The sequence below is a fragment of the Mustela erminea genome, chromosome 3 (genome assembly GCF_009829155.1).
Source record: "Mustela erminea isolate mMusErm1 chromosome 3, mMusErm1.Pri, whole genome shotgun sequence".
NCBI classification, from domain to species: Eukaryota; Metazoa; Chordata; class Mammalia; order Carnivora; family Mustelidae; genus Mustela; species Mustela erminea.
This window is the reverse complement of record NC_045616.1, coordinates 135,309,178-135,334,650: the sequence shown is the minus strand read 5'-3', so window position 1 is coordinate 135,334,650 and position 25,473 is coordinate 135,309,178. Positions and strand designations below refer to the sequence as shown.

Sequence of the window (25,473 nt, the reverse complement as noted above, 5' to 3'; positions counted from 1 at the left end):
CCTGCTTCCTCCTCTCTCTCTGCCTGCCTCTCTGCCTACTTGTGATCTCTGTCAAACAAATAAATAAATAAAATCCTTAAAAATAAATAATAAAAGCTCACTGTCTACAATGTACACAGTGCTAGAGGAGGCCATAAGGTCCATGTGAAAGACAACAATAACCCGAGTGGGGGCGGCCGGAGGAGAGAAGTGGCCTCATTTGTAAAACTTTACGATAATTACATCGGTCACATAGCTTTGGTTGGATATTGTTTAAATTGTGATAAGGAGAGAACAGGTGTGAATTTCCTTACACGCAGTGAGACCAGCCTTCCTGGGTTGGTACCACGCAGAAGAGAACATGATTTATACGGGATTCATCTGGAGGACAGACCATGAGGAATAACCATGATTTGAAGTGAGGAAAGGAATCAGAAGATGTGACATTATTCAAAAAGAGGAAAAGACGTGTCGGTAGACTTCTGCATAGCTTGAATCTTTAGAATCCTGCCTTTTATACAAAGCAATCCCAAGATAAAAATTTTACAAAGAGGTAGGCTTTTAATGCAATAATACAGTTTCTATTATTTACTGGTTTGATTTTTCTAATTAAATTTAAATAATCTCCTTTTCTGCCTGTGGACGCCGCCGAGTAAGCATCGTTAAAGTCTCCCCTCCCACCGCCGTCATGTCTAAGTCAGAGTCTCCCAAAGAGCCTGAACAGCTGCGGAAGCTCTTCATCGGAGGTCTGAGCTTTGAAACAACCGATGAGAGTCTGAGGAGCCATTTTGAGCAATGGGGAACACTTACGGACTGTGTGGTAATGAGAGATCCGAACACCAAGTGCTCCAGAGGCTTTGGATTTGTCACATATGTCACTGTGGAGGAGGTGGATGCAGCCATGAATGCAAGGCCACACAAGGGGGATGGAAGAGTTGTGGAACCAAAGAGGGCTGTCTCAAGAGAAGATTCTCAAAGACCTGGTGCCCACTTAACTGTGAAAAAGATTTTTGTTGGTGGCATTAAAGAAGACACTGAAGAACATCATCTAAGAGATTATTTCGAACAGTATGGGAAAATCGAAGTGATTGAGATCATGACTGACCGAGGCAGTGGCAAAAAGAGGGGTTTTGCTTTTGTAACATTTGATGACCATGATTCTGTAGACAAGATTGTCATTCAAAAATACCATACTGTGAATGGCCACAACTGTGAAGTAAGGAAAGCGCTCTCTAAGCAAGAGATGGCTAGTGCTTCATCCAGCCAAAGAGGTCGAAGTGGTTCTGGAAACTTTGGTGGTGGTCGTGGAGGTGGTTTTGGTGGGAATGACAACTTTGGTCGCGGAGGAAACTTCAGTGGTCGAGGTGGCTTTGGTGGCAGTTGAGGTGGTGGTGGCTATGGTGGCAGTGGGGATGGCTATAACGGATTTGGTAATGATGGAAGCAACTTTGGAGGTGGCGGAAGCTATAATGATTTTGGCAATTACAACAATCAATCCTCAAATTTTGGACCCATGAAAGGAGGCAATTTTGGAGGCAGAAGCTCTGGCCCTTATGGTGATGGAGGCCAATACTTCGCCAAACCACGAAACCAAGGTGGCTATGGTGGTTCCAGCAGCAGCAGCAGCTATGGCAGTGGCAGAAGGTTTTAATTACTGCCAGGAAACAAAGCTTAGCAGGAGAGGAGAGCCAGAGAAGTGACAGGGAAGCTACAGGTTACAACAGATTTGTGAACTCAGCCAAGCACAGTGGTGGCAGGGCCTAGCTGCTACAAAGAAGACATGTTTTAGACAATACTCATGTGTATGGGCAAAAAACTCGAGGACTGTATTTGTGACTAATTGTATAACAGGTTATTTTAGTTTCTGTTTTGTGGAAAGTGTAAAGCATTCCAACAAAGGGTTTTAATGTAGTTTTTTTTTTTTTTTGTACCCATGCTGTTGATTGCTAAATGTAATAGTCTGATCATGATGCTGAATAAATGTGTCTTTTAAAAAAAAAATTTAAATAATCCCTTGTTCATAAAGGCAATCACTTTGAACTCCTTTTAGCTCTTTCTTTGCATAGTTATATTTCTAAAGAATATACTATTACAATTTATTAATTCTGGACTATGTATTATCTTATGACCTATTAACTTTTGTATGAAAGATGAGGACATAGTTCTTATGCTCTTCCCCTCTACTCCCAATATGGATATCACTATATTTAATCAGAGTTTATGCAATAGAAAACTATGTAAATATTGTTCAGTCAGAGCGCGCATTTAGTGTACTAGATTTAGTGTACTAGACGAATGTTTCCTTTCTTGTATACTCAGTTCCCTTCAGTGAAACTGCTTTGCTTTTCACTCACAGAAGTTCCACGCAGTACTCTGTAACTCTTTGTATGCTCTGTTGTATCATTCGTGTCTCCTCCCCACCCTGCCTCCCACTCCCCAGCCCTGTTCCTCCGTCAAGAAAGTCCTCCTCTAGCTATCCTGACGTTTCCCGTCAGTATGGACCGATTTTCCAGGACTGTGGCAAAGTTATTGTACTAGACTCTTCCCACCCCTGTTTTGGTTGGATTCAGAACCTGTGTCTGGAATCCATGCCTTCTTCCTTTTTGCCTAAAAATGTTCCGTTTGCTTGAGCATAGCCTGCCATAGCTCCCTAAAAATGGACACAATGGGACAAACTTGCTGAGTCATTAGGTGTCTGAAAATGTCTTTATTCTCACCTTGTAATTGATTGATAGCTGGATCTAGAATTCTTTTTTTTTTTTTTTTTTTAAAGATTTTATTTATTTATTTGACAGAGAGAAATCACAAGTAGTCAGAGAGGCAGGCATAGAGAGAGAGAGAGAGGGAAGCAGGCTCCCTGCTGAGCAGAGAGCCCGATGCGGGACTCGATCCCAGGACCCTGAGATCATGACCTGAGCCGAAGGCAGCGGCTTAACCCACTGAGCCACCCAGGCGCCCTGGATCTAGAATTCTGAAATGAAAGTTTTCCCTTTGAAAATCTTTTCATCATCATCTAGCCTGTGCTGTTGCCATTAAGACAGGTGATACCATACTATTGTTCCTTTGTATACAACTTGTGTTGTCCCTCTCTAGAAGCTTTAAGGATATTTTATGTATTTCCCATATTTTGAAATTTCACTATGATGTCCCTTAATGGATCTCTTTAAAATTCATTTTGCGGGGTACATACAGACTTTTAATCTTTTAATCTGTGTCCTTAGCTATGGAGAATTTTTCTAATTTCTAAGTTTTCTTTTTTTTTCGTTTTTTTTTTCAAGCAGGCTGGATGCTCAGCATGGGGCTTGAACCTAAGACTCTAAGATCAAGAGATCAAGAATTAATATGAATTAATTAAGAATTAATTAATTAATTAAGAATTAATGCTCTACCCACCGGGCCAGCCAGGCGCCCCTCCCGGCCCCCTTCAGTTTCTTTGGTCTCTCTGCAGTTTCTGTTAGTCAGGTAATCTTCCTGGACTGATTTTCTCAGTTGTTGTTGATGTTAAGATTTTATTTAATTTATTTATTTATTGAAGCCCGAGAGCAGGAGGAGGGGCAGAGGGAGAGAGAAAATCTCGGATTCCTTACAGAGCCCGATGCAGGGCTCCATCTCGCAACCTTGAGATCATGACCCAAGCAGACATCAAGAGTTGGCCGTGCTGACTGCGTCACTCAGACACGCTTCTCGGTTGTTTTTTGTCCCCCTGTGGGTGGGGCGAGAGGTGTCTCTTGGCTCCGTCTTTGAGAGCTTTTCAGCTTTAACTCTTCCATTACGTTTTTTATTTCAGCCGTATTTTAAATTTCAGTTTCTTCTTGTTCTGATTGTTCCTCTTTACAGTTAACTTATTCTTACTTTATGGATGCAATATCTCCTTATATCTGTCAGATTAAAAAGTAGATTTCTCACTTGGCATTTGGAGGCCTTGAGCTCAAGGCATCGTATGTTCAGATTTAAGGAGGCTGATAAATCACTTTCCTCACTTCTTCAAATTCTGGTTAGAATTATAAACTGGTCTCTGAAAGATGGAGGTAAAATTAACAGCTTTATTGTCAGTAGAGCCGGAGTAGAGAACAAACCGTAGCCTGGACCTGCAGCCACAGCGGGCTTGCCGCCATGCGCCCCAAATCTACACCTTGCAGTCCATCTGTCGTGTGGGATTTTACAAGGTAAATACTTAATCTGCTCAGCCTACTGAAGGAGACATTGCTGTCCATCACTCAAAAGCACTAAGAACAGGGACAGAGAGAATGAAGTCACAAACACACCTGCTTGGTTTTGTTTTTGTTTTGTTTTGTTTTGTTTTAGTAATCTCTACCCCCAACAGGGTTGAGCTTGAGCCCAGGACCTTGGGATCATGACCTGAGCTGAAGGTAGAGGCTTAACCTACTGAGCCACCCAGGCACCCCTCATTGTTTTGTTTTGTAAGTTTTTTTTTTTTTCTTTTTTAAGATTTTATTTGAGACAGTCCAAATTGGGGGGAAGCAGAGGGAGAAGGCGGCTTCCCAGTGAGCAAGGAACCTCTTGTGGGACTCCATCTCAGGACTCTGGGATTATGACCTGAGCTGAAGGCAGATGCTTAATGGCTGATCCACCCAGGGGTCCCAAGGTTTTATTTTTTTAAGTAATCTCTACATCCAATGTGGGACTCAAACTGAGAACTCCAAGGATCACAAGTCACACGCTCCACTGACTAGGCAAGCCAGGTGGCCCTTCACTTGGTTTTTAACTCCTAGACTGCACTCATTTTAAACATGGGAATCGATGTTAACTCTTGACATTCACCAATCAGAAATAAAAATCTTTATTAACAGAAACAACCTCACAGAAATGTAAGAATAGAGTTTCCTCTCTCATGGAGTTTCCCAACTTGTTTTAAAGAAAGATTTCTTTGGGGCGCCTGGGTGGCTCAGTGGGTTTAGGCCTCTGCCTTTGGCTCGGGTCGTGATCCCAGGGTCCTGGGATCGAGTCCCGCATCGGGCTCTCTGCTCAGCTGGGAGCCTGCTTCCTCCTCTCTCTCTGCCTGCTTCTCTGCCTACTTGTGATCTGTCTGTTAAATAAATAAATAAAAATCTTTAAAAAAATAAAAAAATATAAAAAAAAGATTTCTTTGAGGGGTACCTAGCTGACTCGTCTGTAGAGCCCCACATTGGGTGTAGAGATTATGTAAAAATAAATAAGCCACATCTATTTCCTACATAATCCGTTCTATTATTTTGCCCACTTACCTTGTATTCCCCTTGTCATGATGAAGTCTTTCTCTATGTGTCTGGTGATACCTAAGTGTCCATTCAGGTTTTAGAGCAAAGTACTAAAAAGTTTGTTGAAGTTCTGAGTGTATAGGTAGATTTCATCTGCTGAAACTTTTTTTCTAAAAGGCCAGAAAGTATTTTAGTATTTGAAAAATCATATAGTCTGTGTAGCAACTATTCAGTTCTGCCACTGACACAGTGCAGGTTGTGTTTCAGTAGAACTCTTATTTCAAGGCGCCTGGGTGGTTCAGTCAGTTAAGCACCAGAATCAGATTCAGCTCAGGTCTTGATCTCAGGGTCACAAGTTCAAGCCCCGCATTGGGATCCGCTCTGGGCATGGCGCCTACTTACAAAACAAACACCTTTACTTCCAGAAGCGGAGAGTAGGTCCGATGTGCTGACCTCTGCTCTGCGGTAATCAGTTAGAAAGCTGGACTCCTGCCTGGGATCGTTATTTTTTAACCCTATAGAGAGATTTTCCCTCCAGCCAGGCAACTTCTGTCACAGATCTTGGCCCCAATCCCACACATATAGGAAAAGTCTAGGCCATCCATTCCCAACTTATAAACCAACTTTAGCTAATAAGGACTTTTTCCTCCGTTATTCCCCAGACTCAGTGTTTTGTTTTGTTTTTAAAGATTTTATTTGACACAGAGAGATCACAGGTAGGCAGAGAGGCAAGCAGAGAGAGAGAGGAGGAGGAAGCAGTCTTCCTGCCGAGCAGAAAGCCTGATGTGGGACTCGATCCCAGAACCCTGAGGTCATGATCTGAGCTGAAGGCAGAGGCTTAACCCACTGAGCCACCCAGGTGCCCCCAAACTCAGTGTTTGTATGGAAACTAAAGCATTTGTTTCCACCAGGGTGTCCTTAATGGCAAAGAGCCATAGTCCAGATGCTGAACATGAATGATCAAGGTATGCGCAATGCTTACAGGAAAGTGGAGTTCTGGAGAGCTACCCAGTGTGACTTCTGGGCTATTATCAAGTACATTTTCCTTTTTCTCGTATTTCCTCAGCAAGATTCAAGGTTTGATTTCTTAGAGGAAAGCTAAGCGAGACGCAAAGCATATACCTAATAATTACTTGAACTGTTGACAGATGGAACATTGTAGAAGTAACAATGGCTTGTCGTTAGTGCATCCACGTATCGATTATGGGCTCTGGCTGGAAACGGTGCGCGGAGAAGTGAGAAAGCACAGAAGTCTGAAGTCAGTGTTTTTTTTTTGTTGTTGTTTTTTTTGTTTTTTTTTTTTTAAAGATTTTTTATTTTATTTGTCATAGAGAGAGAAGCGAGAGCAAGCACAGGCAGACAGAGTGGCAGGCAGAGGCAGAGGGAGAAGCAGGCTCCCTGCCAAGCAAGGAGCCCGATGTGGGACTCGATCCCAGGATGCTAGGATCATGACCTGAGCCGAAGGCAGCCGCTTAACCAACTGAGCCACCCAGGCGTCCCCAGTGTTTATTTTTTTAAAGATTTTTATTTGAGAGAGACAGAGCCCAAGACAAATGCTTAACCGACTGAGCCACCCAGGGGCCCCAAGTCAATGTTTTAAATCTAGGTCCATGTATATAGCTTCTCGGCAGAAGCTTTGAGTTTCCTTTGCTGGTGGATTCCAAGTTCAGCCAGAACACTTTGGTTTATGATAAATCATGCTAAATGCTGTATTAAATTTTTAATAAGAATGTAAGCAAAGATTCAGTTTTGAGAAACTGGGGAACACTTTTAATAACTAGAGGCGTTTCCCAAGCGTGCTGTTCAAGACCTGCGTGTGGGAGCTGCTTCTCTACAGTCCGTGCAGGAAGGGCAGGAGGTCTAGACCCTTCCTTAGGAGGAGCTAAAATGCTCATTTGGATGAGTCCTCTGTGTTCAGATACACTAAGCAAAATCATCATATTGCAATTTTTAAAATTTTTTTCTTAAGATATATTTATTTATTTGACAGACAGAGATCACAAGCAGGCAGAGAGAGAGGAAGGGAAGCAGGCTCCCCGCTGAGCAGAGCACCCGATGCGGGGCTCGATCCCAGGACCCCGGGATCAAGACCTGAGCCGAAGGCAGAGGCTTTAACCCACTGAGCCACCCAGGACCCCATCATATTGCAATTTTTTGAATACTAAGGGTGATCTCAGGCTATGGGTTGAAACTACCTAGGATTATCTGTCCTCTGCTGTTGGTCTCCGCCCTTGTTCCTTCCTCATTTTCAGGTTTACTATATGGATATTCCCCAGAAGACTTCCACTTCCACCTATGACAAGGACCCGCTACCTGACTCGCCTGCCTGTCTCAACCATAAAGCTGGCAGATGTGGGACAATGTGCAGCACAAAACAGTGGTCCTGGAGAGAAGGGCAACTCATGAGGAAGTCATCTTGTGAAGGCCTCGGTGCCTGCTTGAGGACAGTACTCTCATGACCGCAACGTAACGAGCTAGAGTCCAAGCACGCCACTGTGGTCCGACTCATCTGAAGAGGCAGAGTTCAGGGCTATCAGTGGCGGGGAATCTGCCGGGTAGGGCCTCAGGGGGAAGGAAGCTGCACAGAGGAACCCCAGAAGCCTGTGTGCAGACAGGGTTGAGCTGCTCGTATTAGTACCAGTGTACCTGAGGAAGACCAGAGAGTACTGACCACAAGGTCGAGAGCCAACAGACCTACCAGAGGTGGAGCCCAGCTGCGGGGGTGAGGCCAGCCCAGCCAGAGTGGAGAGACCTTGCTGGTACCTCAGTAATACTCCAGACATCCAATCAAGACACCAGAAAGACGCATCTTAGAAGAAAAGATCTTACCCTAGAATAAGAGCTACGAAAAACACCCTTCCGATGAGGGTAAAACCTATAGTCCGTCAACGAAACCTGAGAGAATTGCCAGAAGATCTGTACTATAAGAAATGCTAATGAACTTGAGGCTGAAGGGAACTGCTAGATAGAAATCTGGATCTACAGGAAGAAATGAAAAAGTACTGGAAATGATAATTGCCTTAAAAGGTAACTGAATGTTTACATCAGAATAGGAGCAGGTAAAAGGGATTATACTACTGTAAAACCTCGTTACTTCTGAAGTGGTGTGAAATGTAGAGTTGGTAAGTTAAGGGTTCACACCGTTAGCCCTAAAGCATCAGTTCTCAAACTCTTTACTCATAAAAATTATTTAGGGTCCTAAAGAGCTTTGTTTTTGTTGGTATATCTGTGAATATTTATCATGTTAGTAATTAAAACCGAGGAAAGTGTTTAAATAGCTTTAATTACAGTTACCCATTCAATGTTTATTTTTTAGGGAGAGAGAGAACGCACATGCACACACACATGCACGCGCGCAGAGGGCAGAGGGAGAACCTTAAGCAGACTCCATGCCCAGCATGGAGCCCAACATGGGGCTGGATCTCACGATCCTGAGATCATGACCGGAGTCAAAATCAAGAGTTGGACACTTAACCAACTGAGCCACTCGGGCACCTCCCATTCAATGTTTGTAACGCATATTTACAAAGGTAACTATTTTCCAAAACAAAACTTAGTGGGAAGAGTAGCACTGTTTTATAGTTTTACAAATCTCTTGAATGTCTGGCTTTAATGGAAGATGGCAGAATTCTCATACGTGCTTCTGTGCGTGGCTTGTTGCAGGATGTTATTGTGGCTGAAGGACATAAAAACATCTGGCCCCACACAGGTATGTAGCTGGAAAAGGAGGCACATTGAATTGCTTTTTCAGACAATAGTATTCTTTGATATTATACCAAAAATTGACAAATGAATGAAGGTTTTTAGTTTCTTCTCATTAAAATTATCTCCAAAATTATGACATTATTTGGGGGCAACACCGGAAACCACCCCAGTCTCCGCACCATGGTCTTTAAAAAGTTCACATGAGCCTTCTGGAGTCAGGATCCTATTTGCCACGCAGAGCATTCTTCCCTGGTTCTTTTCCCAAGTGTTTGAAGGCTGGAGGGCACAGGACAGGTGGGAGGTCGTTGGTTTTTTTTTCACTCCAGGACCAGGCCTGCCCAGATGAATTTTAGGCCGTGTTCTGAAACGGAGTTCGTTATTGAGTTTCGGGGTGAGATTGTGACTTTCTAATTCCCCTCAGTTATCCATATAAGTTTGTTTCTCAAAACTCAGGAGATAGTAAAGAAGGAGACGAAAGAGATTTTTTATTAAAAGTAACTTAAATATTCTGTAAACTTGACTTGAAAGTTACTTTTCATTTTTTCAGCATTTAAAAAATGGTGTCTAAGGATAGGTCAAATGCAAAAGCATGTAACAGATCTATAGTTAAACAACCCTTTACCCACGAAGGCGAAATTATTGAGAAGTGTTTATTTTCCCTCTTGCCATGGCTAATCTGGGTAAGATATGGTTGCTGGTGGTGTGTACACATGGCTCCCTTCACTGCTTCTCTCTCTCAAACGCACAAATCTTTCAGAACGACTACCACTGAGGTGCCGGGCTTTCCTTGGCAACAGATACTCGGGTCTTACAGGTCCCAGGCCCGGTGGACAGACAGGCTCTTGTCCTCCACACCGGCCACCATGTCTTCAATGGCCTTCCAGTCAAGCTTGCTGAGGATGCTGCCGGTGCTCTCAGACACACTGTCCGCGCCGCGGGAAGGAGGCTCTCGCTCTTCCTCAACGGCTGACAAGTCCTATCAAATTAAGAAAGGCAGTAAGTTGTGATCTGAGCCTGAGGAAAAAATAAATGGAACATGAACTAAGCTTTCCAAAGTTTCCAGGGCTGCTCATCCCACAGCTGGGGAAGCAAACTAGGGCGGTGGTTGCCCAGCACATCTGGAGCGACCATGGGCTGAACAACGTCTGACACAACTAGATGCTGGCACCAGGTCTGAAGAATGGGCACAATGGATTTTTATACTTGTACTACAATTATCTGTTCTTACTTTTTTGGTTATTCTTTAGTTGAAAGGAAAATACAAATTCAAGGAAAATTCTGAAAGATAAATGCTAGAGTACTAAGCCAAAAGTGTAGATGCTTTGAATGACTGCTTCAGGCTTGCAGGAGCTCCACACCCCACAGAGAACAATAAGCAACAACAGCAGGAGACAACAGAAATCACAGCAGGCGGAGATGGGGAAGAGCGCTTACCTGTAGAAGGGAACCGTGGCTCTCCTGAAGAATGGTACGGATGCGTGAAGGTACCATCCAAGGACTCACCATGGTCTCCTCCCTCTCGTACTCTACACACACCTGCTTTGACTGAGGTGAAAGCTCGGCCGTGACGTGGTTTCTCGTACACTGCACACGGCATGGAGCACCGGAACCTTTCACAGGAAAAGGACAAAGCTAGTGGGACTGATTCACTTATAAACTGGCTTGTTTATTCTGACTTTTATGATCAAATCCAAGGCAGTCACGTTTTATCTAATATTTAAAGTTTTTTTTGTGACTTATTTTTAAGAAATCTCTGCACTCAACACGGGGCTTACACGCACAGCCCGGGATCGGGAGCTGCCCCCCGCCCCCCACCCGCTGAGCCCGCCGCGCGCCCCTTCCCTGACAACTGAATCACAGGGTCTGGGTATGGTTTTAACGATTTCTGCCCCGTCAGTGTGACCGAAGGAAACTGAATTCTGGCCATCTCGTCATTTTAAAAATAACAGTAACCTCTAGGACAAGAGAGTCCTAGAGAGAACAAGTCTAGAAGTAACCTCTAGGAGAGGAGAGGCCACAGATGTCACGGAACTGTGCAGAAGTTCCAGCTGCGAAGAGTACGGCAAACACTGCGGCGAAAAAGAAAACAGCCGGTAAAGCAGGACTTGAGACCCAAGGCTGACAGAGAGAGAGAACACCAAGTGGTTAAGCAGCATGATAACCACGAGGCAGGGGTCTCTCCAAGGAGACGGCAGCACACGGAGATGGCGCTGGGGCGGCCGTGAGAGATCAGCCAAGGCTGTGACCGCCTGGCGATCCCCCCTCGCGGCCGCCACAGCGCGTGTGCCAACTAGACTTCGATACTCATCCAATGGACCTCATTATTGCCATCAAGAAGAATGACAAAATCATCACCGAAATTAAGAAATTAAGGTTAACGGTCCTGGACTTCAGGATAAGCCTTTACCCGCGGGGGATCTACACACCTGGAGAAGCTGCCCTGGCTTTTTCTCACCTTGCTTTCGGCAGGGATGACTTGGTAATCTCCTCCGCTTCAGATCCGAGTGCGTTTCTCTAGGATTTGCTCGGGGTAGCCAATCTCAAAGTAAAATATGAAAACGACGCTGTGAAACTGAGCACGTGCGAAGCTTTTCAAGTGTGGGTGTTCGTGCCCCAGTGTGGACAGCGGACGCGTTCTAAGGTAAAAGGTCAGTGAGCCATCGGAAAGAAACCCCACCATGGAAACTAGGCTGGCAAGTGCACCGGCTTCCCTCCGAGAAGCGCTCTCTCTGACGGCCAGTGACCACCACCCCCCCCCCCCAGTTCTTTATGAAACCTACTGCCAAACGTCTATGGGCTCCAGCCTGAGGAATCTGAAACTGAACAGAAAACCAGAATCCATTCCCTGTACCACCTCCAGAAGAAAACCCTGTCCCTCCACTTGCCGGTCTTGGGCCATACTCTAGACACACAGCCACGCTAGAAACGTGGAGACCTACCAAGTTCATCCTGTCACAGGCAGGGCTACCCCTGGACAATGAAAGAAATACTTCTGTTTGCCCTTCTAAGGGCAAAGCCTCATGCTAGATCATAATCCACTTCACAAAACCCTGGAGTTCTGGAGTTTCCATAAAATAATATCAGTGTACATATAATTTCAGCTATTTCTAGGGGCCACATTGCATTTTGGGGGTTTTATCTGTTAAACTAACATTACCAGGTATTTTTTTAGAAAAGAATAAAATAGTTTTGGAGTACTCTAACCTAAAAATTTTACAGAAGATTAAAATGAGAGACTTTGAAATAAAAACAAAAGTCTGGGGTTATACAATTAATAGCACAGGAAATGATGCTTCTAGCACTCAAACTGATCCTAGTTAATTACAGCCTTGGGTTTTAAGGGATTCAGTGGGGAAAACTATGGAAAAAGAACCAAAGAGAGTTCCTAGGACATAGAGCCATCAAAATAACACAAACATGACAGGGTAAAGAGCAGACGTGGCTGAAGACAAGAGGCAGTGAACTGGAAGGTGGCGGCATTGGAGAGAGGCCTAAAGGCAGGAATAGACTCATTCATGTTTCTCATCATTTTTATACTACGTGTAATCAGTGATTGCATTATTGTCTCTAACAAATGTAGCCATTTCTGTGAATCAGGATAATGCCAGAGAGCTCAGTTACTGTGAGGACGAAGTGAGATCACTCACAGGCCGTGTCAGTACAGGGCCTGGCATCAGGCATCACTTCCCCGAGGCTCCCTGGCTTCAGCAGTAAAATGGGGATAACAGCTGCCCTGCCCACCTACCGGGGCCGTGACGGAGAGTTCCCAGGAGAATACTGCAAACGTTCTTTTTAAATGATGAAGAGTAACAAGGGGCGAGGGCTGGGCCGGGGCTAGATCTTAATTCTTAGGCATTAAGATCATGGCCATTTCCCTCTCCAGTGGATCAGAGCACAGCTCATTCAGAGTCCCCAAACTTATCATGACTCTGTGACAATGGCCGCCTCTTCAGTACTTGCTTTTATGTTCAGTTCTCTGCTAAGCCCATAATAGGGGTTCTCACTCATAACAATCAGGATTTTGCAGGCGCGAAAGTTGAAGCTTACACAAATGGGTTAGGAATTTGCCCAAAACTAAAGAATAAGTGGTGAACTAGGATTCCAAAGAGAGCTAACTAACTCCGCAGCCCGTTCCCAAACCACCATACCACACTGCCACACCCGCACTCTGAAATCTGCAATTGAAATTTCTGAGATGCCTTACAACTTTTAAAAATTTAAGTTGAAGAACTTTATTCTTTATTTATCCCTTACCTTTTTGGAAGGTAACTGGAGATGCCACAGCCTTCCTTACTTGGCCTCTGCCACCTTTGCTCTGTATGGTGTAAGTAGCAGTTCCTAGAAGAACAGACAAACTCCTTTAACCTCTGTGATGGGGAAAGGAGGCTCAGAAGGCAGGAGGAGGGGCCGCCTTGAAGGCCGGGGACAAGCTCCAGACAGATCTGTGGGATGGGGGTCCCCACGTGCAGGAGCACCTTTTCGAGGACAGTCTCCCCGGAGTAGGGGAGCTGACCAAAGGAGGGCCAAGCCCTTAGCCCAGGCAAGTGCAACGTCATCATACAGGCCTGACTCTGGACAGACCCAAGCCAGAGACACATTTCCACAGAATCCAAGACTTTTCCATCTGATATTGAGAAACCATAGACTGAAGTTTAAAATCCTTGCCAATTTTTGGCATTTCTTTACTTAACTTTGACAACTGCATCAGGTATAAAATAAAACTTCAAAAAAAACATGGTTACTGCTTTGAAATTATAGTTTAAAAAGAGACTCTTATTAAAATTTGTTAATTAAGAGCAGGAGTTAAACTATGAAGTTTTATTAAGAGGACTGGAATTCACAGAAACTTCAATTTTCTAATTGAGGCAGCATAATGAAGCGTAGATTCTAAGTGTGTAGGCTCTAGACCCAGACCGGGTCTAAATTCCTAGCTATCTGATCTAAGGCACGTATTTCAACTTTCTCTGCCTGGGTTTTCTCACCTGTAAAATGGGACTATAACAGTACATGTCTCACAGGGTTGTAATTAAAGAGCTTAAATAGAACCTGGCACATTAGTTTATTATGCAGCTAAAAGCTCTATGCATTCATACTACATATTAACCATGATTATATATTTTTTAAGATTTTCTTTATTCTTGGAGAGAGAGAGTGCGAGCTGGCGGAGGAGCAGAGAGAAAGAGAGAACCCCAAGCAGACTCTGCTGAGCGCGGATGAGAGGCTCAATCAATCTCATGATCCTGAGAATCATGACCTGAGCTGAAAATTAAAAAAGCCAGACACCTGGGGCACCTGGGTGGCTCAGCTGGTTAAGTGTCTGCCTTTGGCTCAGATCATAATCCCAGAGTTCTGGGATCGAGCCCCGCATCGGGCTCCCTGCTCCATAGGGAGTCTGCTTCTCCCTCCCACTCTCTGTGCTCCCTCTCTAATAAATAAATAAAATCTTAAAAAAAAAAAAAAAGAGCCATACCCTCAATTGACTGAGCCATCTAGATGCCCCTATGATTATACATTTTTAACGTGTAATCATTTCACAAAATAAATATGTTTTATTCTGGTAATCAAAACCCAAATATGGCTAAATTAACTAAAGGAAAGCTAGCAATAAATAACAGATGTTATATCTTCAAATGTGCAAAAGGATATTCAAAAGGTAAAAACATGATATTTCTTTTTTTTTTTTTTAAGATTTTATTTATTTATTTGACAAGCAGAGATCACAAGTAGGCAGAGATGCAGGCAGAGAGGGGGGGGGAAGCAGGCTCCCCGCTGAGCAGAGAGCCTGATGCAGGGCTTGATCCCAGGACCCTGGGATCATGACCTAAGCTGTAGGCAGAGACTTTAACCCACTGAGCCACCCAGGCGCCCCAAACATGATATGTCAATATAAGCCTCTTATTATTCCCCTTCTGTGACATCCTGGTATCTATCTAGTCCATCTGATGTCTATAAGAACTTGGCTTGTAAAATGCCTGCCTTTTCAGCCAGACACACAAAAAGAAACATATTCCCAAATAAGTCTTAATCTAAATATTGACTGTTCAAATTCTATTATAAAAAGGCCATTTGTTTAAGAAGATTTCTGGAGTCTTCCTATTTCAAAGCGGCAGAACAAACAAAATCCCAGCACAGGTGAGTCTTTACCAGTCCTGCAACTTGCATTCTGCTGACATGAGAACTGCTTTTCATTAAGATCTCATTTTATTAATAAAAACCAACTCTGGAGACAAGGAGGTCCAAATTATACAAAATTTAAAATTTTTAAAAAAGCTTAAATTCTTACCACATGGCCAAGGAAGGCCTTGAGGTTTCTCCTTTCGGATATAACTTGGTCTGGATATATATCTGAATTTTCCAGGTTCATTTACTGGAATATTGTGACCATGCCGATTCTCTCTAAAGTAGAAATTATGTAATTATTATATCCCTAGAATCTCAAACCAGTAATGAGCTATAATTCAGAAGGCCCAAATTCTAGCCCTGATTAATACATTCACTTGACACTGCTTACTCTGTTCTTCAGCGGTATGTTTCACGTTATAACAATTCTCAACAAGTCATTTTTTGTTTAAACTTAAACTTCATTTGTTTTTTTCAAGGAAACTGTTTTTGGTTATCTGCCCAATTCAAATTATCTATGTATTTGGCAGTTACTTATGTATTTAATACCCTGCTTTATTTTAGAAAAGATTCAAGGGAGTCTCTTGTATTTTGAGTAGACCCCAAACTACACACACACAAGTGACCTGATTCCATGTGGGTTTGTGCTGGGAAGAGCGAGCGGAGGCGTGAGAGGCCGGTGGGGACTAGTTGTACAGGCGGGGAGCCACGTGGAGAAACGAGGGGAACAGTGAGGCGGCAGAGCGCAGAAAAGGAGGGAACAGAATCGAACAGACAGCAGCACTGTGTCAGGTATGCCCAAGTGCTCTGCCTTCTCTAAGAGGTATGATGACATTGTTGTCGTTTTCCTTGGTGATTCTATAAACTTATAAAGACCTTGTAATCATAGGACCATGTTTTTCTTTACTTGATTTTCATATTTCTGAGCAACGTAGTTGCAAAGACACTGAACTTGGGTGACAGAAGCACCACATTCTTCTTACCATGCCTGACCTAATCTCGCCGAATGATATGCCAAACTGTCTCACCTTCTTGGCGAAAGAGAATGTTGCTCTTGGGAAAGGGGAGCAGCTCTGGGTTTGTTAGGCAGGGCTTTCTGTGCAGCTGTTGGGAGCTGTACTGACTCAGTTAACAGTTCATTCATCAGACTGTACGCTTGTGAGATCCGCCGACTATAGTGGTCAGAGAGTAGCAATCTTCAGACAAAGAATTAAACAACATTTAATGAAAGAGTCATTTTCAATTCATACCTCTAGGTGGTTTGAAAGACCACCTAGCATTTTTTTCCAAGCTTTTCAAATGCAAATTCATATTTCAGATTTCTGAAAAACATTGGGTGGAAATTAGTAAAGGTACCTACAGTTATGGCCCTTTAGGTATTTTCAAAACATACATACCTATCTGGATTGGGAGAGGCAGGACAAGAGAGGAAGTAAAAGTCATCTAATTCAACAGAATAAAAGACATTTGAAAGCAAATTCCTAAAAAGTCTAGTGGAGTCTACTTTCCTTGCAGTTATCTCCCATAATGTTCTGTTAACGGACAAAAAGGGGCTACTGTGAAGACCAGAGTTCCTCAGGCGTAGCCTGCACCTCGGGTGCGCAAACCGGAGCGGGCGCTGGGGGTACCGCTGCCCAGCTCACCTGTCCTTTTCCTTCTTCATCTTCTGTCGCAGCCGGATTTCCCTTGAAGTCATGTAAAACTGCACGAGAAACACCCGGTTAGTCTGTTCCTGTTCAGTTCAAATAACTAAGCCTTTTTGATGCACGAAAAACATGAAAATTCCACTAATCAATTTTAATGGGAGCTTAAAACATGGTTTTGCTCTTCAGGAAACAGTGCAGAACACTGTCATATTTGACGAAGCTTCCTATCCCAAACACAAATCATGAAAATGTTAAAGCATCATGTGATTAAAATCTAATTCAGTAAGTGGGAAGCAAAATCTATTTTAGCAGCTAAATTGAGCATTTTATCCAAAGGAGAGAACCTTATCAGCTGCATTTATTTTTCCTTTTTTTTAAATTTAAATTCAATTAATTAACATACTATGTCAGCCGCATTTGAAATGGGAAACAACATTTTAAGGATGAAGACACAGACTCTTCATACTCGGTCTTGTGGTTGATAGTGTACTTGATCAAGCAGAAAGGAGTCAGACCTTGAAAACTATCATGTTAATGTTTCAAAATGTCTACCAGCAACCTACTGTAGTATGCTCACTGTGACTTGTAAACTCTTCAAACTTATGCACCAGGAGGCAAACTAGTGTCTTATTCCAGAACCCTAAGAATAACTACTGAGTTACTAATGAAGTCAAGTCCTTTTAGACAAAATTGTGTATATAAAAATGCACATAGAAGTGCATTCACTCTCTATAGGCCCTAAATGGAAGTCGTCAGTAACAAACTAAAGGTCTTATTAATTTCTGATACAAATTCAAATGAAATTTTTAATTACATTAACCCCTCACTAATCTCAATACCTTCACCTGAATAGAAGCTACAAAGAAACAGGTGTTTGCACTTGTGGAGGAGAGGTCATGAAGTCGACGAACCAAGCAACGCCAGTGCCCTCAGAGTTAATCTGTTCCAAAATTGGACACCATCCTATCTATCTTGGGTATCTGCTTGGTTGACAGATAGGGTGATACCAGAACCCACCCCCTGTGGGTAGAAGAACACACACATAAACACATACACTTGAAGATCCTAGTCAGGTACCTCAGCAGCCTTGAAGGTCATTAACCAGGTCTTTAACACTATCCACAAAATGTTCTGTTAATTAACCTCAGGCCACCTCGGTGGCTCAGTTGGTTAAGTACCTGACTCTAGATTTTGATCCAGGTCATGATCTCAGGGTCATGAGATCAAGCCCCATAGTGAAAGATTCTCTTTCTCTCCCTCTCCCTCGCCCCCTCCCTCCAGGTTGTGTGCACGTGCCTGCACTCTCTCTTAAAAGAAAAAAAAAATTGATATTAATATCTCCAGACACAGGGTCCTGGGATGGAGCCCCACATCGGGCTCTCTGCTCAGCGGGGAGCCTGCTTCCCTTCCCTCTCTCTGCCTGCCTCTCTGCCTACTTGTGATCTCTGCTTGTCAAATAAATAAAATCTTTAAAAAAAAATATCTCCAGACACAAGTAAAGTATGCCATTTACTTAACAGTTCACCTACTTTGCGCCATTTGGTGCTTAACTGTGACAGCCCTGTCTGGGAAATTCACTTTTATAGAACATGTTCCTCTAATGATGCTGAATAAAATTAAGTACTATATATTTTATCTCAAATTACAAAGTAAAAGATAAACTGTAAGTATAATTCAAATGTAATTTTCATAGTAATGTGATTATCAAAGTAACAGGACCCTGAGATCAAGACCTGAGCTGAAGGCAGAGGCTTAACCCACTGAGCCACCCAGGCGCCCCCATACTCTATTTTTTGTAGATAACTTATGGATACAAAATTGATTTTTTAAATGGCTTTACTACACACACAATTGTTCAACTGCCATTGACTCTGACTGAAAATCAAGGGAAAAGTTCCAGTTGGTCACCAATCAGTTAACCTCTTCACTTAGTTAAAATTAGCAAGAGCCATAGTTAGCCAGGGGAAGAAAAAGGATTCAAGATAGTTCAACAGAGGGGCACCCAGGTCGCTCAGTTGTTAAGAGTCTGCCTTTGGCTCAAGTCATGATCCCAGGGTCCTGGGATCAAGCCCTGCCTGGGCAGGAAGCCTGCTTTTCCCTCTCCCACTTGCCCTACTTATGTTCCCTCTCTGTCACTCTGCAAATAAATAAATAAATAAATAAAAATCTTAAAAAAAAAAAAAGAAAGAAAGTTTAATAGAACATGGCTTACAGAATACCTTGCTACATTTTGTTAATTAACATTTTCTGACAAGTCAAACGGTGACATTTCTATCTAATAAAAAATGTATCCAAATTAGGTTAATCCTTTTCTTGAATATTTGCCAGGGAAAACTGCACGTACTCGCTGCTAATCCCATCGCCCCGATCCTGCACACTTACTGGGTTGCTCCTTGGGCAGAAAGGGTCATGCTCTCGCCCTCTCCTCTCTGCCAGCTGGTGTAAGTACTCCGCCATTCTTTCCTTGCGTTTTCTTTTCATCCACACCTGAATTTCTCTTCTTTCCTTCTCAGTTCTTTGTGTTCGTCTACCAGAAGAATGCTGAATTCTGAGAAATTTAACAGGCAGGGCATCACTTAATTTTACATTTTTTATGGATCTAAGTAGTATCACAACTAAATACTATTTATTTGGAAAGGGATTTTTTTTTTTTAAGATTTTTCTAAAGTAATTTCTATACCCAGCATGGGGCTTGAACTCACAACCTTGACATCAGGAGTGACACGTGCCACTGACTGAGCCAGCCAAGAGCTTTTTCCTGTTCTCAAAAAGCAGTACACAGGGATGTCTGGGTGGCTCAGTTGGTGAAACGGCTGCCTTCAGCTTAGGTCATGATCCCAGCGTCCTGGGATCGAGTCCCGCATCGGGTTCCTTGCTCGGCAGGGAGCCTGCTTCTCCCTCTGCCTCTGCTGCCACTCTGCCTGCCTGTGCGCGCTCTCTCTCTCTCTCAAATAAATAAATAAAATCTTTAAAAAAAAAAAAAAAAGCAGTACACATTCATGTCCCTATCAGCTTGCTCCAACCTGTTCCCTGAAATCCACTAAAAATGATCTCAGAAAGCTCACCACCACCACCACCACCAACAAAAAGCTCACCAATAGCCTCTTCCTCCCACGGTACTTCTCTAGAACATTTAATACAACTGACCCTTCTTTTCTTTGTTAAACTCCAACATGGGTCATGATAAAACTCTGGAAACACTGTGCAGCCTCCTACGTTGGCTCCTTTCATGTCTGCTCACCTCTTCAATATTAATGTCTTTAAAGGTTCCGTTTTGGACTTCTTCACCAATCATCTACTCCTGGAATACCTCAAACACTTCCAAAACATGCCACCGAGATGACTTCTAAACAGCTGCCCTTGAGGGTCTGCCCCCACTTCCGTGTCCACACCGTACTTCCCCCCGGCTGACCTGAGCTAACGACTGGGCATGCGGGCATGTTATGGCTGGCCCACTCCTGCAAGACACAGGACTCCTGTGATGGGCCTCGTTGATGGACGTCTCACCGCTGACCCCGCTGAAACGTCCCTAGAACACCGTATTGCAACACTGCACTTGCTCGACCCTCTCCCCTGCTCCTCCACAGGGCGCGATGACACACTGTGATCTCATGCTTCCCCCACTTCTATGTTTCCCCCCCCTTTCCCCTCACAGGCCTTTCTCCCAATAAATGTCTTGCACATGCCTTCTGCTTCTCAGATGACATGAACAGACACAGGTAGTACTAAAGAATGGTCCACGAAAACAGGTGGTGTGAGGCAGGGATTTGGGACAGACTCATTACCCAGCACGAGAGGAGAACATCATCCGGGAAGGAAGGTCACTGGTACAAACGATGTGGTTTACACTGAAAACCTGCTTTTCCTTCTGGAAATGTGGATTTGGAATGTGCTTAGGAAGAGGCTGCCTACTCAACCAGTCCCCAAGAAAAACTCTGGGAACTGAGGCTCTATAAATGAGTGTCTGTGGTGGACATTATCTCATGTGTGCTGTCACAAACTGCCGCTGAAGGAACTGTGTCCTGTTGAGACCACACTGGGAGAGGTTTCTTAGGAACCTGTGCCTGGTTTCCCTCAGGATTCGCTGCATGCACTCCATTCCCCTTGCTGGTTTTCTTTGAATTCTCTTGTTGTAATAAATTGTGAGTACGACTCTGTGAGTTTTCTAAGTCCTCCCAATCAGTGAACTTAAGGTGATCCTGGGGACCCCTAACACAGGATCAAATCCACACTGGGACTGTAGTCTGACAGCTGTCCCCACTTCCTCTGGCTCGTGCCCCTTTCTCCCTCACAGGTGTTTCCCCAAATAAATCTCTAGCTCACCTAAATCTCATTTTAGCATTTGCTTCTGGGATGACCTAAATCTAATGTGCCAATGAATATTACTGAATATTCTCCTAACACCTTATAACAACTGAAACTACATTCTCTATCTTGCCAAAGAAATCCCCATCAACTCAGTCACCCAAATAGAAAATCATTCTCACTTCCTCCAGGTTTACTCACGATTATTACCCCACACGCTCCATTCTGAACCCCTTCATCTTTAGACTACTAAGTAAGACCTCCCGTTGGCTCCCATTTCTAGTTTACAGCCCTTTGCTGACCGCTTACTGCTTACAGATAAGAAATGGGTGCCTTTGGTCCCGAATCTACAGCCAGCACACCCAGCCAGACCTCTCTCTCCTTCTACGACATAACTCCAGTCACATCTAATTCCCAGCCCACTTCTGATCATCACTCCTTGGTATTTTATATTCTTGCTGTCTCGAATACCCTTTCTATTATTTATAAGCAACACGAATTTCTATTTGTGCTTTGAAATACAGCTCAAACACAGTAACTAGTGAAGCTGCTGCATTGGACTGACTCTCCCCACAGGCTCCCATAGCACACTGATATAATCTGGCCTTATGTCACACTGTTTTTATAGTTCCATCTCCATTCAAAAATACAAACCATATTTTTATTCTAAACTTGATACTTAATACATTATTGATGAAATATTCATAACATTCATAAGGTTGACTCTCTTACATAAACAAGCCAAGAGGTATATGTATCCCAAGGAAGCATGAGTAGAAGAGCCAGACTTTATTCTATCAGGAACCAGTTCTTGGATCACACGTTGCAAGGAAAAAAATATTTTAACCTAATATTCCAAGAAAAGGCTATTAAATATGTATTCTAAGGATTAATATTGAGGGCAAAGTATTACAGGGCGCCTGGGTAGCTCATTTGCTTAAGTGGCTGACTCTTGATTTTGGCTCAGTTCATGATCTCAGGGTCATGAGACTGAGCCCTGCATCAGCCTCCACGCTCAGCTCAGAGTCTGCTTGTCCCTCTCCCTCACCCTCTATCCCTCCCCCGCACTTGCATGCATGTACACACACACACGTTCTCTCTCTCTCTCTAAAAATGAATGGGTAAATAAAATGTAAAAAAAAAATCTTTAATTACTTCTAAAAAAAAGGATTAAATTTATGTTGTACTTAAAATGATAAGAGCTTCCCGGGAAGAGTAGGAGAACCCTAAGGCCATCTCATCCCACGGACATGACTAGATAACACTCATATCAGTGTAAATAACCCAGAAAATGATAAACAACTGGAAGAACAAACTCCATCCACAGCTAAATGTAGAGAAGATGCCATATCAAAGAGGGCAGGAAGGGTGGAGACTCAGTCAGAGGCTAAATGGAACCGCAGGACTGTCTGCTGGAGGGAGGGATGCTGCGGGCATAGAGTAGAGAGAAACAGACCCTCACTCTGAGGAGCCCACACAGGAAAGATGAATCCTCGTAACACTTGGCTTTGAAAACCACAGGGGTTGAATTCTGCAAGTTCTTATAATCAGAAGGACTTAAAACCTGGAACTTTAAAAATAAGCAGGCTCAGGTCTGGGAGAGCCTGGAGGGAGAGAGGAAACTGACTCCCTGTTCTTAGTGAGCACAAGAGACAGCCCTCTGGGATACAGCAGACAATCAGCAGTTTGAAAATCACCTGGGACACAGGGGAGGGAGGTCTGTTTACTAACCTCACAGCATGTGTTGGAGGGGCAAGGATCTTTGGGAGACTTCTCCAAGAACAAAAGACCTGGCAGGCACCATTTCTGTCCCCTGCCCCCGAGTCTAGACACAAGGACACTGGGAGGAACAGCACAACACTGACACCTTCTAACTAACTTGCCAACAGTACACCTGCTCCCATGTTTTCCTGCAGACCCATCGCCTCCAGTCAGGATTCCAACTTGCCTCCAATAGCAAACCTATTCACATCATGATAACCACACACATCCCAGCCCAGTGCTCTCCTGTGGACTTGGCTCCTCCAATACGCTCTTGGCCAGAGCCCACTGAAGCTGTGCAACAAGCTTGGCGTGTGCAAACAGCTCCAACAGGAGCCAGCAGCACTCCAAAGTGACTCCTGCTCCAGGGAGAGAGAACCACACACAGTGATCAGACTGCAGCCCCAGTGGTGGGGTAGAGGCAGACAACGGATCTGATTATAGGCCCCGCCCACCAACAAAAGCTTCTCTGGGGACAACAAAAGGAAAGTGCCCTGCACTTCGGTGCTCCTGCATCTCTCGCAAACACTTGGTCTGACTCAACTCAAGCCCAAGGGGACCCCAGACTGGCCCACTAACAACCCAGGGACCACACCCTGTCCACAACAGGTAAAGAAAGACATTATAGATAACTGGACTGAAGGGAAAAGTGGCTCAACCACAACATCAGGGCACGTGCAACACACAGAGGAGATGCCCCTGAAGCGCCAGGTGCTGGCGATCAGGGCCACTGCACTGCAGGGCATGACAGCACGTTGTCTTCAGAAGGCTACTACTTGCAAGGCGGGAGATAGAGCTGACTTCCCTAACACAGAAAAACAGTTACAGAGAGTAGGACAAAATGAGGACACAGAGGAATATGTCTCAAATGAAAGAACAGAACAGAGTCACAGGAAGAAACTTATGTGAAATGGACATAGTAATATGACTGAAAGAGAACTTAAAATAGTGGCCAAAAAGATGCTCTCTGAAAAAAGAGTGAAGGACATCAGCAAGACCCTTAACAAAGAGATGGAAAACATAGAACCAATCAGAGATGAATAACCCAATAAATGAAATTAAAAACACAGCAGATGGAAAGAATAGTAGACTAGAGGACATAGAAAAATGGATCAACAACTTGGAGGACAGAATAATGGAAAGCAGTCAAGTTGAACCAGTAAGAGAAAAAAAAGTAATACAAAATAAAAACAGTCTTCGGGTCTCAGCAACACCATCAAGTGTAATAACATTTGTATAATAAGGATCCCAGAAGGAGAAGACAGAGAAAAGGGAGCAGAAAATTTACTTCGACAAAATAGTATCTAAAAACTTCCCAACACTGGAGAGGGAAACAGAAATTCAGATCCAGTAGGCACAGAAATCCCCCAACAAAATCATCTCAAGGACGTCCACACCAAGACACATAGTAATTAAGATAGCAAAAAGTAGTGATAAAGAGAATTTTTAAAGCAGCAAGAGAAAAGAAAATAGTTACATACAAGGAAAACCTCATAAGGCAATCATGTGATTTTTCAGCAGAAACAGGGCAGGTCAGAAAAAAGTGCAATGATGTATTCAAAGGGCTGAAAGGAAAAAAAACCCTGCAGCCAAGAATACTCCATTCAGCAAGGCTATCATTCAGAATAGGAGAGATAAAGAGTTACCCAAACAAACAAAATTTAAAAGAATTCATGACCACTAAACCAGCCTTATAAGAAATATCGGGTGCCTGGGTGGCTCAGTGGGTTAAGCCCCTGCCTTTGGCTCAGGTCGTGATCCCGGAGTCCTGAGACTGAGTCCTACATCAGGTTCCCAGCTCCATGGGGAGTCTGCTTCTCCCTCTGACTTCCCCTCTCATGCTCTCTCGCTCTGTCTCTCTCTTTCTCTCAAATAAATAAATGAAATCTTAAAAAAAAAAAAAAAAAAAGAAAGAAAGAAAAATGCTAAAGGAGACTCTTCAAGTGGAAAGGAAAAATTTTAAGTAGAAGTAAGAAAAGTAGGAAGTCCATAAATAATAAAAATAAGTATATGTATAAAAATCAGTCAAGGAACTCACAAAATAAAAATAAAAGGATATAAAGTATGACACCATACACCTAATACATGGGAGGTGGGAAGAAGGGTAAAGAATGGGTTCAAACTGAAGCACCTGCCAACTTCATATAGACTGCTATATGCATAAGATGTTACATACAGGGGCGCCTGGGTGGCTCAGAGGATTAAGCCTCTGCCTTCAGCTCAGGTCATGTTCTCAGGGTCCTGGGATCGAGCCCCGCATCGGGCTCTCTGCTCAGCAGGGAGCCTGCTTCCTCCTCTCTCTCTGCCTGCCTCTCTGCCTACTTGTGATCTCTGTCTGTCAAATAAATGAACAAAATATTAAAAAAAAAAAGATGTTACATACAAACTGAATGGTAACCACAAATGAAAAAGCAATAACAGATATGCAAAAAATAAAAAGAAAGGAATCCAAATATATCACCAAAGTCAGCAAACCATGAGAGAAGAGAGCAAAAGAAAGAAATAGAGAAGCAGCACAAACACAACCATAAAACAAGTAACAAAATAGCAATAAGTACATATCCATCAATAATTACTTTGAATATAAATTGACAAAACACACCAATCAAAGATACAAGGTAACAGAATGGATAAAAAAGCAAGACCCATCTATATGCTGCCTACAAGAGACTCATTCCAGACCTAAGAAACATGCAGACTGGAAAGTCAAGGGATGGAAAAGAATTTATCATAAAAATTGGAAGCAAAAAGAAAGCTGG

At 43.4% G+C, this 25,473-nt stretch overlaps 1 protein-coding gene and 1 pseudogene across 9 annotated transcripts in view; one reads left to right on the top strand and one right to left on the bottom strand.

Annotated features, from left to right (window-relative positions):
* Positions 1 to 614: 614 nt before the first annotated feature.
* Positions 615 to 1,643, top strand: LOC116586979 (annotated as a pseudogene).
* Positions 1,644 to 9,347: 7,704 nt separating this feature from the next.
* CPLANE1 (ciliogenesis and planar polarity effector 1) overlaps positions 9,348 to 25,473 on the bottom strand; it is a 138,718-nt gene continuing 122,592 nt past the window's right edge. For 8 of the 9 annotated variants that reach the window (XM_032337574.1, XM_032337579.1, XM_032337577.1 and 5 more), the window contains 8 exons: positions 19,031 to 19,196; positions 16,646 to 16,704; positions 16,031 to 16,198; positions 15,166 to 15,278; positions 13,137 to 13,220; positions 11,338 to 11,421; positions 10,317 to 10,492; positions 9,348 to 9,858 (listed from right to left, as the gene is read on the bottom strand). In XM_032337574.1, the coding sequence (XP_032193465.1) occupies positions 9,691 to 9,858; positions 10,317 to 10,492; positions 11,338 to 11,421; positions 13,137 to 13,220; positions 15,166 to 15,278; positions 16,031 to 16,198; positions 16,646 to 16,704; positions 19,031 to 19,196 (1,018 nt within the window). In that variant the 3' untranslated portion in view covers positions 9,348 to 9,690. Of the gene's footprint in view, positions 9,859 to 10,316; positions 10,493 to 11,337; positions 11,422 to 13,136; positions 13,221 to 15,165; positions 15,279 to 16,030; positions 16,199 to 16,645; positions 16,705 to 19,030; positions 19,197 to 25,473 lie in introns of those variants that run through there. The other variant, XR_004284242.1, reaches the window with a different exon arrangement.